We start from the raw sequence: 17903 nt of genomic DNA, 5'->3' as shown, positions 1-17903 counted from the left end.
AACATAATTTGTCAAATTCATTTGCATAGATCTAATGACTTGTATAGATTTACAATAAAAGGAATAAAAATTTCAAGAGGATGCCATTCTCTTTGTCGATCTTTAAATGTTAACTAATGTAAAAAGAAAAAACGAACGATCATAAAAAAAATAGAAGTAATGGTAGATCGGCGGTAAAATCTCCCTTTCGGCTTCGGGCATCGAAGGCGGTTAGTGCGCGTGTGCGAACCGCGCCGAGGGGTGGTTGGTCGATGGTCCGATGTGCGAACTCGAAAATTGCGAATTCGGGTGAAATTTTCCATGTTTTTTGCTCGGTCTTGGGCTGAACGTGAACGGTGATTCATTATTTATTTTATCTTTAAAAGGAAAACGTGCGGCTCGCGAGCTGCCACCGCGAAGCGAACGGGTGGCCGAGTCTTTCGTAGGGGCGCACAAAAACGACACGCGGTTGTCGAAAAATGGCGAAAACCTTTCGCGCGGTGACAGTATTGACTTTGTCAAACAATGGACAGTCAATACCAAAGTATAATAAACCGGTCACGCTCAACGTTAATTATGACCCGCAAGGCCTCAGCGTCGAACTCGTCTTAGGTATTTATCTCTTTTGAAAATAACGCCAAAACGTTCGATCGACGATCTCAACGCTGACGCGTTATTCGCGGCGACATAACCACACTCGCTCGACCGGAATATTTTATTCTCTTATTCTTCTTCCCGTTTTTATTGATATTTTTATATTTTCTATTTCTCTTTTTTTTTTATCCTCATCACAACGTTTCCAAATTATCGATTCTTTCTCTTCTTAAAATTTACTTTCCGTATTATGTTTTGACACGCTTTTTTTTCTTCACCTCATTCTTTCTTTTCGAATGTGTAGTTTTTCTTTTTTTTTTCTCAAAACATTAATTTTCAACTTGATATATATCACGGATGTATATTTGTTTATAAAAATTCATTATACATCTTTTGATTTATCCTTTGATTTCTTAATATCATTTTTTATGTTTTAATATGTTTCAGGTGATTCCACTGCAAGAGAAAAGGTTTCATTATTGGAATTTCCTGTAACTCATACTACTGAATGCTCTAGGGTTTCATCGCGAAGTTATGTTTTCACATTGGATTCAGATAGCTTGTTAATAACATTTGCTAATGAAACAGGTGAATAGAAACAAAAATATTATTCCGTTGTTATTAATTTTTTTCTGGTATTATATATGTATATATATGTATATATATATATATATAAACAGTATACTTTCTTAGTCTACACATACTAACGTAAAATATAATTTTTTAATTATATAGACTTTCGAAACTTTCATTCACAAATATTAAAACTCAAAAATGGAAAGGGTGTATCAGCATTTAATGAAAGAACAGAGGAGTCATCGGCCATGCAATATTTTCAATTTTATGGTTATTTATCACAGCAACAAAATATGATGCAGGATTACATCAGAACAAGCACGTATCAGCGTGCAATTCTTGGCAATTTATCTGACTTTAAAGATAAAGTTGTGTTAGATGTAGGAGCTGGTTCTGGCATTTTATCATTTTTTGCAATTCAGGCTGGTGCAAAAAAAGTATATGCTGTAGAAGCAAGTAACATGGCAAATCATGCAGAATTACTAGTAGCTGCTAATAATTTATCAGATAAGATTATAGTCATAGCTGGAAAAATTGAAGAAATAGATCTACCAGAACATGTTGATTGCATAGTTAGTGAACCTATGGGTTACATGTTATATAATGAAAGAATGCTTGAAACTTATCTTCATGCCAAAAAATGGCTAGTACCAGGTGATCACAGATACATTATTTAGTCTTATTATATATATCCCTTTATAATTTTAATTCATATGAGACATGCCATATCTTATTTATAGGTGGAAGAATGTTTCCTTCTAGAGGAGACTTGCATATCGCACCATTTTCTGATGAAAATCTTTATATGGAACAATTTAATAAAGCCAATTTCTGGTACCAAACATGTTTCCATGGTGTAGATCTTTCTGCAATGAGAAATAATGCCATTAAAGAATATTTCCGCCAACCTATTGTTGATACCTTTGATATAAGAATTTGTATGGCTAAATCTGTCAGGCATATCGTAGATTTCCAGACAGCTGATGAGACTGATTTACATAAAATAGGTATGGTTATACAATATTTTTTAGATTTTTCTTTTATATTTTATTTTACTACTTTTTTTTTTTTAGATTTACAAAATCTAATGTATCATATTAATTTGTAATAAATTATGAATCTTTCAGATATAGATGTTGACTTTCACATATTAGAAAGTGGTACATGCCATGGTCTTGCATTTTGGTTTGACGTGGCATTTATTGGTTCTACTCAACAAGTTTGGTTAAGTACTGCTCCTACAGAGCCTCTTACACATTGGTATCAAGTGCGTTGTCTTCTTGAAAATCCATTGTTTTGTAAGAGTGGCCAGTTACTTTCTGGAAAAGTAATTCTTATTGCCAACAAAAGGTAATGTCAAATAAATGTTACATGTATCATTTAATAATGTACTTGTTCTCTCAGTAATTCGATTAAAAATTGATTGCAAACTCGATTGCAGGCAATCTTATGATGTTACAATAGAACTGAAACTTGAAGGAACAAACATGGAAAGCAGTAGTAATACTTTAGACTTGAAGAACCCTTACTTTAGGTATACAGGAGCAGCAGCACAACCACCACCTGGGTTAAATAATACTTCACCTAGTGAATCTTACTGGACAACTTTGGATGCACAAGGTGCTCGACAAGCTGTGAATATGGTTAATGGCATGTCGGTCAACGGTCTTGGTGAGGTTTCAATGGATACAAGTGCAGCAGTAAATCCCAGTAATTTACTTGCAATTGGTAAGATTTAATTTCGATTGAAAATCAATCTTTACCATCTATAGCAATATAAGACATTCCTCTGTATTCTACTAATAATATTTCATAGATATTAATCTAATGAAATTTTAGATTAACTCGAGATATGTGTAAGTAAAAAATGGGTTACTTGTTTTAGTTACAAGCAAATACGATATTTAATAATGATTATTTTATACAATTAATAATAATAATAATAATAATGATGATGATGATGATGATGATAAAATCAAAACATATGCTTAGGTGGCCAGCCGAACATTCATCCTGGTTCGATATCAAGTACCGGACGTGGTCGAGTAGGAGGTACGGCTACTAGTACGCAAGCGGCACAATTGATAGGTGGTGGAATCACGCCTAATATGTTTACATCTCCGGCTACTGTGAGTGTGACATATTACTGATTGTTTTCTCCAGCGAGCTATTTTCTCTATGATACTTTTATCATTATATAATAATATTTTTTTTGAAACAGAAATTTTCAAATATGATGCAAAACGTTTAATTAAAACAAGTAAATGGCTCGCTAGGTACTTTATTCTAATTTATAAAAAGATACTAAAGCGTGTACCTGCCTGCGTGTCTTTCGCGCTACAGCTTGGTGTTACTTTCCAGCAATCGCTGGTCCTTGGAAATACATCGCATTATCCGGTAAATCCAAGTTTAATGATTGGTGATTACGTGACACCTGGAAACGGCATATCACCTCAGACTTACCGGCAATGATCTATGGCAAAATCATTTTGCACCGAGTATTCTCGCAAAGTAAAACAGTTACAGAATGATCCTCGCCATAGCAATTCTAGCAACACTGGTGACAAGGGCAACAATAAGCAAAGTCGTAAGTTGGTGTTTAGTTCGCCAGCCAGCAAGCTTCGACTCGCGTCTGCCGTTCGAATTTTACATACAGTTGATTTAACCAGTCTTGAACCACATTTTGATCATAGCGGTAACAATGTCGCTTATTTGAGTAAGCCTACAGTTGATTCTGTATTTGGATTTGGTTGGGGTTCTGGAAGAAATAATTCTCAATGGGAGGCACGTTGGAGGAGATTGCGAGCCATCCCCTCGTAGCTGTCAATATTTTGTACTGTCATCTTTTATTTCATCGCCCCTTGAAGATCGGATCTTCCAGATTGAAGTGTGCACGCTTGCCAAATATATCCAGGAAGATATAATATTTTTTAACGACAATACAGTTTACCGTATGCAGCGTTCTACGCCTTACTATTTTACCAAGCCCTGACATGGTCTATACATCAGTAATTTGTAAGGAATGTAGATCGATCATAAATCGTGTTGTGATTTCTTGTCTTTTCCTTTAAAAGACTTTAAAAGTTTTAGTACCAGCAAGATATCGGAGATTGTACATCGATTAGTTGTTGGCATAACTGGTTTTCAATATCAAATGACTTTTACACAACTCGTAGAATAGAAAACAACATTTTTAACATTTTGCAAAGTGCAAAAAGCAATAATCTGATAAGCATACAATATTAAGCACTCTGTGGCAGAATTTATTATATAATTAATACAAATATTTTTTTTTTATATGTTTCGTTCCTCATATTCTTGTAATTCTGTTTATTTTTTAAACAGTAAACACATTTTACAATTTTTTTATTCGTATTTTGTAGACTAAACTTTGCATGGATAGGTGCATAATTTATAAACTTACCTTTAAATTTGATTCTATCCAACTTACATTGTATGTTACCATTCTTCTTAAATATTTATAGAATACAGTCTGATGAAACTTTCTGAAACTTAATTTTGCATAAAGCATTTTTTAAGACTATTACTATTACATGTATATGTACATGTTTTACAATAATATAATGTACATTATAGTTTATTGTATCAGTATTTAGGGTGCTTAAATTCATGTAAACACGAGGAACTGATTTACAGTAATGTATCCAAAACTTAAGCATGGTAAAAAATGTAGTAGATTTTTTTTATCTATAGCGTGTTCTTCCATAATAATAAAAAAAAAAAGAAAAAAAAAGTATATATATATAATTTATAATTGCATCAAGTATCAAATACTCATATTACTTTGTATTTGGCATTCCACAAGTGCTTCTAATATTGTATGATTTGTTGTTGTACATAACATAAAAGCCTGCTTCTCTTCCATTCTTTCTTTGTAAGAAAACGATTACAGCAATATTTGAAAGATATGGATAACCAAAAGAAAATTATAAAACTTTTTGTTGCTTTTCTGAGTATTGCTTTCAACGTCATCATTGTATATTTGTGTGAGTGCGCATAGTTTTTCTTTTTATATAATTGCAATACAATGACTGAAAGTTAATGTGACATCTCAGGAAGCGATGCAAGTAGTAGATACTTTCATTCAATTTTTTTTTTCGATTTGTTTCATAATTACATGCAATTTATATATTCATTTAAAAAGTCTAGTGCAAGTATGGAGATGCTCATTATTAATATTACCCATTGTTTTATAACATCCATACATCATTGGTTAATAGGAATAAAGATAGTATTTATCATTGTTCATAGTATTAACAGTTGCATCAAGCTATTGTTTCTATATAATATTATAATTTAAACTACAAGAAAACAAAATATTGTTTCTTTTTTGTTTTTATATATTTACTTTTTTTTTATATATATAAAAGAAACTAGCTTGAGTGTATTTGACATACTCTGAGGAGATAAATACTATTTGTCTCATAAATATCATCTGGTAGGTACATAAATACACGAAGGGAAAAGGTTAGAATTGTGTTCAAAATAATAATTATTTAGTATTTTATGGTATAGTTGACTTATATAAATTCATCCTAATTACTAATGTAATTATGTTTCTACTTCCTCTGTGATGGTTGATATGAATATGATCTTTAGTAAATCTTAGTACAAAATAGTACAAAAAGATGATATAAATTTTCTTTTTATGTCCTTTCTTCCTTTGGCAGCTGCAACAAATAACTTTAATTTGTTATGCTGTAAAAACTTATCACTTTTCCATTTTTATAAATTACTAATGTGCTTCCAAAATATTACAATGATATTCGGTCGAACGCTAATCTAACTTTTACTTTCGTGTGAGAATATCATTTATCATATTGCATGTCCGATATGCTCGAAAGAATATCGTTAAAAATTAGAAGTTATTTTGGTAGTACTGCGTTTATTTCTTTTTTCTTTATTAAAAATAGTATTATACGACTAAATGTGGCTCTTTGAAAATGTATTGATTATTTAGATATTCGTTTCAAGATATTTGATTAATAGCGTGATTTGTTAAACGAATTTCAATTGTAATAATAATTTCATTATCATTAACATGTCATCCTCATTGACTCTTATCATCGTCAACATTATCATTGTATTTTTCAACGTAAGAAGAGCTCACTCGAAAGCGTGCGTGTGTAGAAGCATACGTGATACATGTGCACCATCCAATACGATTACGATTAGTATGCACGCGCCATTTGTATGTATAGCCTTCGTGCGTGTGTGACGAATACGCGTAGTATTTTTTGCATCCATTACATTAATGAGGTTTATTTATACGGCGCATTATATCACGAGCAATTTTGAATTGCACCGACTGAACATCAATTTTGTTATTTACCTATATAAACATCCGTCGTGCTCGATTATTAATTGTAAATACTCGACAGCTTTTTTGGCTTTACTTGTTTTCTATCTTTTTGGTAGCAAACGCATTATAGTGTTCTAATTCTTTGTAATTAATCTATCCTAGAAAGTCTGTTAGAAAAATTTTATAAATATCTACACAGACTACGAAGGATTTTCTTTTCTTTTGCATTTTCTTCGTAAATGAATTTTAATGGGAGATCATTTAGTCTCCGAGACACGTTGTATATAAATGTGTCGAAATTGCATCTTCGGCTCAGCAAAACGGGGTAACGATTCCGTTAACTTTAAGGACGGTGCAATTCTAGACAAATCGTGTCGATTAATCGCTGTTTGCATAATAATACTGGTTCCATGAATTACCTTTTATAATAGGATTTTTTTACTTTTGCTTTCATCGATCTCCCTCCACCATGTTTGTATTCCGCGAGTGTTCTTTTTTATACTGTCCGAAATGACAAGAATGTACACGGAACTCTATTACGTTCCATGACTTCGTTTTACCGCAAGTTAAGGATTATATAAAATTATTGATGACAGGCGATTTAGTAATAATGATATTTATATCTGTCGAATTAATAAATTAAGTTGAAATTTTACCTCGCCGGCTCGTTATTTAATCTCGTTCGAGCAATTTTTTTTTTTTAAATAAGCCGGTTGTGGAATTGATCTGTGTGAGAATGATACGCCGTTTCACACTACGACTGAAATTCAACGGCGATGTAGTGAATAATAAATAATTATACAACAGTGTACGCCCGATTATGAATCAAACGAGATATTGTATTTGTCAATAAGAGACAAAATTATATGGTGCGCGGTAAATATGATTTTTACTATTTCACCTTTTCTTTATTCATAGGTATTTCGAGAATTCTTCGATTGAACAGTACCAAGGTAACATAGATTTCATTAATCTAATTTTTATTTGATTTCACATAATGTGTAACACTTTATACAATCAATGAAATATTCTCTTTCTTTTTTATCTCTTACAGATTAGGGCCAGCCTAATATAATAATTTTAATGATCAACCATAATATATTTGTAACTATCTAACGATTAATAGCAACTACTATTTTCAATTGCATGCTAATACATATATGATCTCATAACAGTACCTTCAATTTTGCCATAATTAACACAAGGCGTGTGTAAGAGTACATGTTTTGAAGTGTTAGTAGGAATTAGGAGAGAGAGAGAGAGAGAGAGACTAATAAAATCTAAGCCCAAACACGTAGTGTCGAATCCCAACTTCCAGTTGAAACGGCAGTACCATCCGGCGAAACTCTCAAACAAGACACACGATTTTCGTGTCCATATAAAAGTGCTACTCTTTGGCACTTTAGAGTATCCCATATGTTTACTGTATAATCATTATAGCCAGCAAACAATAAACGTCCACTTACACTGAGATCAATTGTATTCGCTCCGAATATGATACTCTCTTTCGCATAAATAGCTACTTCTTTATCAGCGCGTAAATCAAAGAGTCGGCAAGTAGCATCATCAGAACCTGTTGCTACTGCATCGCCGCTTGGATGAAATCTTACCTATAAAAAAACAAAACAATTCGATTAATCGAAATATATTTATCAATTGAAGTATTACTATGAATTAATTCTATATTTATACCGAATTAACATCGGACTGATGTCCTTCGAAGCTTTGAACACATTGTCCGCTACGCATATCCCAAATTAGAACCATTTTGTCACAACTACCAGATACGAACGTGTTGCCAGTTTCGCTCGGTGCTAAGTCGATCGACATAACATCGCTAGAATGTCCGTGAAAGCTTTGAAGCAATTGACCACTTTCAACATCCCATAAAGCGCATGTACTATCCCCGCTTCCTGTTAAAATTTGTTGATCGCTATTGGGAAATGCACAACATGACATATACGATGTGTGAGTTCCAACAGTTTTTTTACGAGTTGTAACATCATCTTCTAAACTTAATGGATAAACTGTTACTTTGTTATCTAATCCCCTGTAAAAATTAATTAAAATAATTTACATTCTCTCTCTCTCTCTCTCTACCTCTATCTTTCTGAAAGCTTACTTTAAATTATATGTAAATATTATATTTATAGACATACCCACATGCTACTAAAGCACCACTAGGAGCATAAGCACATGCCATTACCCATATTGTAGGCATTGTAACTGCATGTTCCTTATTTGTTGTGAAAGCATCCCATATTATCATTTTGCCATCCTGAAAATGGTTCATAGATATGTGAAAAATGTTCAAAATGAAAATTAGAATGTGTACCTGAGAAGAAGAGACAATGTGACGCTTATCAGGAGACCAATCAGAACAAAGAACTTTTGCCTGATGGCCTTTCAAAACACGTCGAGGTTTTACATTTATGCAGTTTATTCCTTCCAACCGATCAGCTACACTGGCAACTAAAAGATATAATATTAAAATTTATACATATTTATTCTTATAATATATAGAAATAAGAAAATGTAACATATATATTGTAACATGTATATTGTTCTTTAATATGATTTTTTAAATCATAATCAATCTCTGAACATACCTCATTTTTATATAATATAATGTTATAGAATGTAGAAATAAACATGAAAATAATTTATCTTTAACTATATATTTTAGATAGTTACGAGTAACATCATTTAGCTTTTGTCGTTCATCCTCTAAACGTATTTTTAAACTCTCTGCCTCTTTAACCAGCCTATTAACTTGTTCCGGTTCATTAACAGAGTCCATATTTAGTAGATTCTTGAAGACTAGTTTAGAACAATTGCAGATCAATTTATATAGTCTTATTTCTTCCCAAATGCTGTCTTATATCTGCAAGTATTAGCACTCCATCTACAACAATCTTTTTCATTTTTTTTTTACATTAAATTTTTGCATTTAAATATTAGTTATAATTTGTGAGATATATTATTTATTATAAAAATAAGAAATTGACAAGTTTCTTACATAAATTATTAACTAGAAGATTTTTATATTTTTATATATATATGATATTTCTTCTGAAATATCATTCAATTTTTTCTGAAATATCATTTAATCTCTAATAATTATTTACGTTGTTTTATTATAAGTTTTGATAAGATTAAAAATCGGCCATCAATCACAATCAATACGAGTTCACAATACAAACCTTGACGCCGGTGCAATAACGCTTCCACAACTAGTCAAACTTTATCTAAATACAATGATATATAACGGCAAAAATACATTTACACTTTCTGCTCAAAAAAATTTATTAATTTTTCTAATGGGTAATATATTCATTATTTTTAACTTTTTTATCACGGAACCAGTAAAGTAACTACAACATTGTTCAAGATCATCTTAAAACCCAGTTCATTTAGCCAATCGCCATTTTAGATTTAAAGGGCGAGTTATTCTACAATTTGTATAATATTGTTCAATTACGAAGTTACAGTTAAATATTTTTTTTACTTATGTATATTATTGAAAAATAATTTTAGATTAATAAAAAATATGTATACGTATATATGTGATATAGGATATAATTATTATACCAATTAAATTTAAAAAATGACGATCATGTGCGATTGTTATTAAGAAAACAAATATACATAGTGTATACATATGTATTGTAGATTGTAGACAGTATCATTTAATAAATTTAATTTAAAATTGTATAACTTTCTATAAAAAATATGGATCTTGAGTAGATATTTATTAATCAACAGTTTCTGTGTAATTTCTACATTATTTGAATTTAGCGCGTTTTGCTTACCAACTGCAACGGATATTACTCTTAACCTCCAAGCCAGACTGTTTTACAGATTATTCATATTTTTGGTTTACAAATAATAAAAAAATACTTATTTAAAAAATAGTGATATATAATAAAACAATAGTATTAAACTTTAAACGTTATTTTATAATCCATTGTCCATTAAAAATTTAAAAATTTTCTGGATTCGAGGTTACAGCGCAGGTCGATGAATGTAGATTTCCTGTGCTCAAAGGACAGAGTGGGGCTAGACAGGACGTACTTCTGCTTGTCCCCGTCTTTATCATTCTTCCTCGTCGAATTCGTGGTCCGGTTGACGGGCTTTCAACATATCCACATGGCTCTTCTATCTCTACGTTTGGCCTCTTCCTTGGCGAGGCAATTGCCAAATGCTACGATTCAGGTAATTTCTTAAAAAGCTAGAATAATCTATGTCAAGATATCTCGAAGCAGCGGGAGAAACTGTCGATAGCGCCGACATTTTATATTTGTTCATTACACGTTTCCACAATTTTTTGGATATTTAATAATATTTTTTACTGAATATTATTCTATAAAAAAGATATTCCTCACATAAAAGCATTTAAAAATAATAGTATTCGTATAAGCATCGTTTGTAGGGTATTATGTATTATGTAAAGAGAGGACTGTTAAGTTATGTAATAAACATTTGAGAAGTAGATATATGAAGAATACCTCAAGTATATTCCTATTTCTTTTTTTAGGTCAATTGGCCTGCTGTCACAGTTACATCTCGTAAATACCATGTATCCTGCAGTCGCCGTTCTGCAGAAATCTCTTCCATTCTGGAAGAACGTATCCTTGGCTCTGCTCCAAAGGTGTGTCTGTCTTACAGTTGACTGATTGTACATTATTTTAATTATATGATAATGTTTATGAGAATTTGCTATAAAATTCTATTTATATCTAATTATTAGATTCTAATTATAATAAATTTTTAGGCTAATCTTGAAGAAACAGGCAGAGTACTGAGCATTGGTGATGGTATTGCTCGTGTCTATGGTTTAAAGAATATTCAGGCAGATGAGATGGTGGAATTTAGCTCAGGCCTGAAGGGTATGGCATTGAATTTGGAACCTGACAATGTTGGTGTTGTCGTCTTTGGTAATGATAGGCACATCAAGGAAGGAGATGTTGTAAAACGTACTGGAGCTATTGTGGATGTTCCTGTCGGGGAGGAATTATTAGGACGTGTTGTTGATGCTTTGGGTAATCCCATTGATGGTAAAGGACCATTAAATAGCAAACTGAGATTCCGTATTGGTACCAAAGCCCCAGGTATCATTCCTAGGTAATATATTTAAATGAACAGCTATATATACGCCCAATGACTATATATTTTTGACACATATATATTTTTATAGAGTATCCGTAAGGGAACCTATGCAAACTGGAATCAAGGCCGTGGATTCTTTGGTACCTATCGGTAGAGGACAGCGTGAACTGATTATTGGAGACAGACAGACTGGAAAAACTGCCCTTGCCATTGATACTATTATCAATCAAAAACGTTTCAATGATGGTGGTGAAGAAAAAAAGAAATTATATTGTATTTATGTTGCTATTGGTCAAAAGAGATCTACTGTTGCTCAAATTGTCAAACGATTGACCGACAGTGGAGCTATTAATTACACTATTATCGTTTCCGCTACCGCATCCGATGCTGCTCCCTTACAGTACTTGGCACCGTATTCCGGTTGTGCCATGGGAGAATTCTTTAGGTAAGATAAAGTTAACAAGGTTTAATACGTTTACTGTAATTTAATGATTAAATAATATTTTAATCTTTCTTTTTGTAGAGATAATGGAAAACACGCTTTAATTATTTATGACGATTTATCGAAACAAGCTGTTGCCTATCGACAAATGTCTTTGCTACTAAGGAGACCACCAGGTCGTGAAGCGTATCCTGGTGACGTATTTTACCTTCATTCGCGTCTTTTAGAGCGAGCTGCCAAAATGAATGAAAGTTTAGGTGGTGGTTCTTTAACTGCATTACCTGTCATTGAAACTCAAGCTGGTGATGTATCTGCCTATATTCCAACCAATGTCATTTCTATTACTGATGGTCAAATCTTCTTGGAAACTGAATTGTTCTACAAAGGTATCCGACCAGCTATTAATGTTGGTCTCTCTGTATCCCGAGTCGGATCTGCTGCTCAGACCAAGGCCATGAAGCAGGTGCTCTATAATATTTGAAATAAAGTAAAATGATTAATAATTATACCGTTAACATTATTCATTATTATTATAGGTTGCTGGTTCCATGAAATTGGAATTGGCTCAATATCGTGAAGTAGCTGCTTTTGCACAGTTCGGATCTGATTTGGACGCTGCAACTCAACAATTGTTGAATCGTGGCGTGAGATTAACGGAGCTTCTAAAGCAAGGCCAATATGGTAAAACTATATCATAAAATACACAATTTTTTTTTTATCAAGTTTCTTCATTTTTAATATTATTATTCTTATAATATATTTTAGTTCCCATGGCCATTGAAGAGCAGGTTGCAGTTATCTACTGTGGTGTCCGCGGTTATCTTGACAAAATGGAACCTTCGAAAATCACTGTTTTCGAGAAAGAATTCCTTGGTCATATTAGGTAAATAATGCTTTTTAAAGTATTCTAATAATTAATTTATGTCAAGTACAATTATATAAATTCAATAATTTATTTTAATCTTACTTTATACAATAGGTCTACACAACAAGATCTCCTAAGTACTATTGCAAAGGAAAATACTATCAGCGAAGCATCCGACGCTAAATTAAAGAAGGTCGTCACTGACTTCCTTACATCATTCTCATCGTAAATGATTGTTAAACACATTTAAGTATCAGTATAGACAATTAAATGAACATTCTTTACTAAGCAAGTTCAGTGCTCAGATGAAATACATTGATATAAAAGTGTCACCAATGTATATCGTCTTCTAATGATAAATGTTATTAACAATTCCAAATCCATGCAATAAATGGGATAGTCGTAATACACAATAGGAAAATATAATTTCAGTAAATATGAACTTACTATCTCTGTTATGATTTAAATATACTTCTCTTGAGAAATATTTATGAAATTATGAGAAGTTTTATAATGATATAAATAATAAAATTCAGATTTTTTTTCAGAATATTGATTTCCTTGTATTTCCTTTTTTCATCGTGATTTCCGTTTCTATGTAGAAATTTCCAAATTTTTAAAAATATTTGTACTAATAATAATTTCGGTAGTCATTTATATTTTTAGTAGAGGTAATTAAAGAAGAGATATTTATTATTTCTAAAATATAACAGAAAATGGTATTATTTTACATAAATTTCTAATTTGTAATTTTGAAATTGATTGCAATGTGTTGTTTTTAATAAATTTTGCGAAAGGATAGTAACATTTAGTATTCAAATAGATGAATTAGCGATATTATCTGAAACATCGTTTTAAACAACCAATCGGTGACTCGTTACAAGATTTTATCATATTTCGTAAAAGTAATTGCAGTTTTCATTACAGCTATTCTAATTAATGAAAGAAAAATAATTATTATTATATTATTGAATATCTCGGAGATATAATCATTATTAAATTAAATTATTGAATATAAAATTTAGAGGATTTTGAAATCTAGTTTCAGATTGTTCTAATGTTGCTAGGACTGTTTCTGTTATATCTATACCGAAGTAACTGCAGTAACGATTTTTAGGTTACTTTGGATCAATCGTTCTCGTTCCGGAAACAAGGAAAGCTAAAAAATGTCTAAGAGGAATCCTGGGGACGAATATAGAAAAGGTTTTATTCATTTTATTTATAATTCTACTATTTAAGTTGGATATAACTAGTTGTATTCCATGTTATTGGTAAGAAGTACTTGAATTTTACATTCAGAACTACGTTATTAGAATATAGCATTAGATGATTGACCACCGTGAGCTTTGCGTGCCAAAATAAGTTTTCTTATTTTTGATCGACTTAGCACCTCTATAAAAGAAATTTTACTTTGGTAATACATAAAAAATGAAAAGATTTGATTTAATCGATGCTTGACATTTACGACATTTACGTAGATTTATCGTACAAATTAGACCGTCTTGTATCTATATATTGATGAAGTAACAACGTAATATTATGAATAAATAAGATTTATAGCTGACAATAAAACAATTCTTGACATATTTGATAGGTTGTATAATAAAAACATAATTTTGAATTTGATAAATTTTTATAGATTAATTTGTTTTTGATGATAGGAATAATTTATATTACATTATTTATAGGACAAGAAAGTTGTACTAAGCATGTTGCATAAAGATTTCTGGCTAAATAATCAAAGTTGTTTAACTTGATCTGAACTTTGCCAGTGTTTGACGTTGTCAGGGTCAAGTGTCTACAGAGCAGAGGACACCAGAGGGGACAGCAGAGGAAGGGATCGTTCACCGCTAAGATCAGATGACCATTGTGAATCTGGCAACTTTGGCCATGGTGACGTCAAGAAACAGAAACTTGCATTTGGGTTTGGAAAAAGACAAACTGGTGCTGATCAGAAAAAGGGAATTCAGATTAAATTGGGTTCTGTATCTGTAAGTATATCATTTATGTATGGTGTATATGATGTAATATATAAATGATTACATTTTTAGAATTCTGCCACAAAAACTACTGTAGTACAAAGACCTACAGTAGCATCTGTATTTAATGCAGACGAAGAGGATGAGCCAGAAGAAATGCCAGCAGAAGCTAGGATGAGAATGCGAAATATTGGACGAGAAACACCTACCTCTGCAGGACCAAATTCATTTGGGAAAACAAAACAAGGTTTTTGTGACTCAAAAAAGATATTTGAAAAAACATTGAAGAAAGCAATGGAAGAAGCTAATAAATGATTTCTTATTTAATGTATTTCTCAACTGTTGTTAATTGTACATTAATTTAATTTGAATCACAAAATTTATTAGCTTTAAAAATTAAAATTATATATAGCTTGTGTTTTATTCTGTAAGTAATGAAAGTAAAACTATATCGTTTTATTTCTAAATTTGTTGCCAAATTTAAAATTTCTAAAATATTTATTAGTATAAAAAATTAATGATAAAATAACATGCTTAATTTGCTTCTTCACATCACAAAGTTAATTATGGTTTTAAAAAATGATTGTATTTTTGCCTATCTATACTTTACTCTTCTATTGTGTGTTAACATGGACATATTCTTGAAAAGCAATAAAGTATATATTTATTCTGTAATTTATAAAGTATAGGGCAAATAAAATGTGTGGATTTTTATCTGATTGATTTTGTCATATTTATTTTTATTTTAAATTCTTACATAGAAAACTTATTTTCTGTTTTGCTGTCCTTGGCGTAAATCCTAAAAATTAAAGATACTTTTTAACAACTGTCAAATAATTAATAGATGATTTTAAACTATTTGTCTAAGATAATTATATCAATAATATATTAATAATTAATGACTAGTAACTATTCTATTTTTTATTTAAATAAAATCTAATAATCTTATAATTACCCTTGGGAAATTCCGTACAGGAGGTGTCCTAATACGTCTAGCTTCCTTAGATCTATTACGGACCACTTTGGAGTGAATAGCACAAGAGACACAATAATGTAACTTCGCATAAAGTTTGGGAAGTTGATAAGATGGATATTGACTGGCTTCTGTTATATCCCTTACAGCAGCTGCTTCTACAATATTGCGAATGACAAACTTTTTGATTGCTTTATCTTTTGGCACGCATCGTGCACAATTAGTACAGCGTACAGGATTTACATGGCCACGGCCATGCTTGGCACGTCCACCGTTTCTGCGTTTGCAAGTCTGTAAAGATAAAATATTTGATACATTATTGTTTAGTGTTCTTAATGTTTTTGTTCTAATGAAGGTTAGGTGTTTACATCAATATAGGTTCAACGATCTTATACTTATGATTAAAATATCTATTTTTATTCAATTTTATATTAGAATTAATTTTATTTAAAAAATTGTTGTATGGGAAATATATTATTAAATTATGACAGATTTAATGTAAAAACCACATGGTTTGATTTATGTTTTTTTTTTACGAAATGATATGTCGGATAAAGTAAAAATATTTTCAGATTTTATTTAGCATCTACGAATGCTGAAGAAACTTTAATCTTTAAAAATCTCTTAAAGAGATAATAATTTTATAAAATTTTATATGATAAATACAACACTAACCATTTTGCTTCAACAGTCACAGAGGGAAAGATCGGAAATAGCACATGAAACTGATGTAGTCTGTGAATGAGTCAAGAGAAAGTTTACTTCCGGTTAACTAGTTTCTTACAAATTATTTAAAACGATATTCACGTTTTCTATGTTCTCTTGAATGAAATAATATTATATAGTCTTATAATTACTTTTGCAGTCGTCGTTTTTTTTACATAAAAATGAAAAGATGTAATTAAACATAAAAATAATTATAAATTGAAATATTCAATGAGCAACTTAACGACTAAAAAATCACTATTACATTTAATGTTAGAGTGAAAAATAATTATATTCATTTTGTAATTTTAATATTATAAATATGAAAAAATTACAAGTTTTCCACTTATAAAGTTAAGCTTAAGTTAATTTGCATTTTCTTCCGTTTTAATAACAGCATCAGCTTTTACACTAGATTTATATTGTGATGATTTATCTAGTGTTATATTACACTAGATATTTAACAGTATAAGCAAATGGAAAGATGCTAATCTTTGAAGTTCGATTGAGTTTAATCTATGGTTATTAGTTAAAATCAATCACTATAAAATATTTTTGATTAATTGAGGATTATTTATTTTTTTTTAAATTAACAAAATAAAATTATGATAGATGTGGATATTTTTAAAAATTTCTTTCATTTATTTATGGAATGGATGAATTAAATCGTTGAGCAAAAATTAATGTTTTATTATTACAATGGTAGAAGAAACTGTTAATTCTACAAATAAGCCAAAAGTAAATTTAAGTTAATTAATGTTTATAGTTATGTTACACAACAAAATTTGGACTTATTTATATTATAATGTACTAATATATATTTATATTTTATTTTAGATTAAAACAGCTCGACCTAGACCAGTATATTTATGGAATGTTTTAGATGTCCAGAAGTGGTTACGGAGACATTGCAGTGACTATTATCAATTATATCATGAAAAATTTCTTTATGTAAGTATAATATAGTTTTTGTTGGAAAAAGATGGTATAATAAAATATATATATTTTAATTTTTCTTATTTATTCTTATCTTTTTCCAAAGCATGATATTACCGGAAGAGTACTTTTAAGAATAAATGAAAATATTTTACTAAGACTTGGAATTGACAATGAGCAACATAGAATGGATATATGGAGAGAGATTATGAAGCTGCATCTTAAGACTGACATGTTAGAAATTAGGGACATAGAGCGTCGCAACAATGTAAATTTTGATTAAAATGGATATTTATATTTAAATTTTATGACCACATGAAATTATGATTTGTTGTATTTTTAATATATATTTATAAATGATATAGTTATACTTTTCAATAGGTGATATATACAAGTATAAAATAATAGAGTGTTTCTACGTT

At 30.5% G+C, this 17903-nt stretch overlaps 6 protein-coding genes across 10 annotated transcripts; 4 read left to right on the top strand and 2 right to left on the bottom strand.

The window, feature by feature from the left end:
• The first annotated feature begins 154 nt into the window (after positions 1-154).
• On the top strand, positions 155-7353 carry LOC127069683 (histone-arginine methyltransferase CARMER). 2 transcript variants are annotated; one of them, XM_051007120.1, is made up of 8 exons: positions 155-591; positions 1021-1161; positions 1309-1803; positions 1890-2156; positions 2277-2499; positions 2591-2877; positions 3142-3278; positions 3511-7353. In XM_051007120.1, the coding sequence occupies exons 1-8, from the start codon at positions 459-461 to the stop codon at positions 3619-3621; spliced, it is 1794 nt and encodes a 597-aa protein (XP_050863077.1). In that variant the 5' UTR covers positions 155-458; the 3' UTR covers positions 3622-7353. The 2 variants fall into 2 exon arrangements, with proteins under 2 accessions (XP_050863077.1, XP_050862989.1); XM_051007032.1 differs by having other exon boundaries at positions 3493-7353.
• Positions 7354-7431: 78 nt separating this feature from the next.
• Positions 7432-9920, bottom strand: LOC127070331 (guanine nucleotide-binding protein subunit beta-5). Of its 3 annotated transcripts, none has more exons than XM_051008355.1 (6): positions 9676-9920; positions 9167-9356; positions 8808-8944; positions 8632-8750; positions 8165-8522; positions 7432-8082 (listed from the first exon to the last, which is right to left on the bottom strand). In XM_051008355.1, the coding sequence occupies exons 2-6, from the start codon at positions 9270-9272 to the stop codon at positions 7753-7755; spliced, it is 1050 nt and encodes a 349-aa protein (XP_050864312.1). In that variant the 5' UTR covers positions 9273-9356; positions 9676-9920; the 3' UTR covers positions 7432-7752. The 3 variants fall into 3 exon arrangements, with proteins under 3 accessions (XP_050864312.1, XP_050864218.1, XP_050864139.1); XM_051008261.1 differs by having other exon boundaries at positions 9167-9387; positions 9676-9919; XM_051008182.1 differs by lacking the exon at positions 9676-9920 and adding an exon at positions 9492-9669 and having other exon boundaries at positions 9167-9387.
• Positions 9921-10518: 598 nt separating this feature from the next.
• On the top strand, positions 10519-13438 carry LOC127069892 (ATP synthase subunit alpha, mitochondrial). Its single transcript, XM_051007590.1, has 8 exons — positions 10519-10687; positions 11010-11123; positions 11247-11596; positions 11670-12026; positions 12105-12486; positions 12560-12704; positions 12789-12906; positions 13003-13438. Exons 1-8 carry the CDS (start codon positions 10622-10624, stop codon positions 13115-13117), a joined length of 1647 nt encoding a protein of 548 aa, XP_050863547.1. The 5' UTR covers positions 10519-10621; the 3' UTR covers positions 13118-13438.
• Positions 13439-13942: 504 nt separating this feature from the next.
• Positions 13943-15443, top strand: LOC127063538 (PEST proteolytic signal-containing nuclear protein-like). 2 transcript variants are annotated; one of them, XM_050993520.1, is made up of 3 exons: positions 13943-14091; positions 14677-14879; positions 14940-15443. In XM_050993520.1, the coding sequence occupies exons 1-3, from the start codon at positions 14055-14057 to the stop codon at positions 15180-15182; spliced, it is 483 nt and encodes a 160-aa protein (XP_050849477.1). In that variant the 5' UTR covers positions 13943-14054; the 3' UTR covers positions 15183-15443. The 2 variants fall into 2 exon arrangements, with proteins under 2 accessions (XP_050849477.1, XP_050849561.1); XM_050993604.1 differs by lacking the exon at positions 13943-14091 and adding an exon at positions 14136-14159 and having other exon boundaries at positions 14661-14879.
• A 143-nt stretch (positions 15444-15586) lies between these two features.
• Positions 15587-16593, bottom strand: LOC127063665 (40S ribosomal protein S26). The gene is made up of 3 exons (XM_050993712.1): positions 16516-16593; positions 15823-16131; positions 15587-15666 (listed from the first exon to the last, which is right to left on the bottom strand). The coding sequence occupies exons 1-3, from the start codon at positions 16516-16518 to the stop codon at positions 15634-15636; spliced, it is 345 nt and encodes a 114-aa protein (XP_050849669.1). The 5' UTR covers positions 16519-16593; the 3' UTR covers positions 15587-15633.
• Positions 16594-16999: 406 nt separating this feature from the next.
• LOC127063087 (protein aveugle) lies at positions 17000-17784 on the top strand. Its single transcript, XM_050992437.1, has 3 exons — positions 17000-17283; positions 17383-17496; positions 17588-17784. The coding sequence occupies exons 1-3, from the start codon at positions 17245-17247 to the stop codon at positions 17762-17764; spliced, it is 330 nt and encodes a 109-aa protein (XP_050848394.1). The 5' UTR covers positions 17000-17244; the 3' UTR covers positions 17765-17784.
• Positions 17785-17903: the final 119 nt, after the last annotated feature.

The sequence above is a fragment of the Vespula vulgaris genome, chromosome 1 (genome assembly GCF_905475345.1).
Source record: "Vespula vulgaris chromosome 1, iyVesVulg1.1, whole genome shotgun sequence".
Taxonomy (NCBI): domain Eukaryota; kingdom Metazoa; phylum Arthropoda; class Insecta; order Hymenoptera; family Vespidae; genus Vespula; species Vespula vulgaris.
This window is presented reverse-complemented; position numbering and strand designations above follow the sequence as displayed.

What these genes read in the sequence shown, in the direction of transcription:
- LOC127063538 (XM_050993520.1), top strand. Translation starts at nt 14,055, where the DNA reads ATGTCTAAGAGGAATCCTGGGGACGAATATAGAAAAG. An exon ending in TGGGGACGAATATAGAAAAG is followed by an intron (nt 14,092 to 14,676) that starts GTTTTATTCATT and finishes TGACGTTGTCAG; the next exon opens with GGTCAAGTGTCTACAGAGCA. An exon ending in TTAAATTGGGTTCTGTATCT is followed by an intron (nt 14,880 to 14,939) that starts GTAAGTATATCA and finishes TTACATTTTTAG; the next exon opens with AATTCTGCCACAAAAACTAC.
- LOC127063665 (XM_050993712.1), bottom strand. An exon ending in CTGTACGGAATTTCCCAAGG is followed by an intron (nt 15,667 to 15,822) that starts GTAATTATAAGA and finishes TTTAATTTTTAG; the next exon opens with GATTTACGCCAAGGACAGCA.
- LOC127069683 (XM_051007032.1), top strand. Translation starts at nt 459, where the DNA reads ATGGCGAAAACCTTTCGCGCGGTGACAGTATTGACTTTGTCAAACAAT. An exon ending in CAGCGTCGAACTCGTCTTAG is followed by an intron (nt 592 to 1,020) that starts GTATTTATCTCT and finishes AATATGTTTCAG; the next exon opens with GTGATTCCACTGCAAGAGAA. An exon ending in GACTGATTTACATAAAATAG is followed by an intron (nt 2,157 to 2,276) that starts GTATGGTTATAC and finishes TGAATCTTTCAG; the next exon opens with ATATAGATGTTGACTTTCAC.
- LOC127070331 (XM_051008355.1), bottom strand. Translation starts at nt 9,272, where the DNA reads ATGGACTCTGTTAATGAACCGGAACAAGTTAATAGGCTGGTTAAAGAG. An exon ending in GGTGCTTTAGTAGCATGTGG is followed by an intron (nt 8,523 to 8,631) that starts GTATGTCTATAA and finishes TAATTTTTACAG; the next exon opens with GGGATTAGATAACAAAGTAA. An exon ending in ATCAGTCCGATGTTAATTCG is followed by an intron (nt 8,083 to 8,164) that starts GTATAAATATAG and finishes GTTTTTTTATAG; the next exon opens with GTAAGATTTCATCCAAGCGG.
- LOC127063087 (XM_050992437.1), top strand. Translation starts at nt 17,245, where the DNA reads ATGGTAGAAGAAACTGTTAATTCTACAAATAAGCCAAAA. An exon ending in ATTCTACAAATAAGCCAAAA is followed by an intron (nt 17,284 to 17,382) that starts GTAAATTTAAGT and finishes ATTTTATTTTAG; the next exon opens with ATTAAAACAGCTCGACCTAG. An exon ending in ATCATGAAAAATTTCTTTAT is followed by an intron (nt 17,497 to 17,587) that starts GTAAGTATAATA and finishes CTTTTTCCAAAG; the next exon opens with CATGATATTACCGGAAGAGT.
- LOC127069892 (XM_051007590.1), top strand. Translation starts at nt 10,622, where the DNA reads ATGGCTCTTCTATCTCTACGTTTGGCCTCTTCCTTGGCGAGGCAATTG. An exon ending in GCCCCAGGTATCATTCCTAG is followed by an intron (nt 11,597 to 11,669) that starts GTAATATATTTA and finishes ATATTTTTATAG; the next exon opens with AGTATCCGTAAGGGAACCTA. An exon ending in TCTAAAGCAAGGCCAATATG is followed by an intron (nt 12,705 to 12,788) that starts GTAAAACTATAT and finishes AATATATTTTAG; the next exon opens with TTCCCATGGCCATTGAAGAG.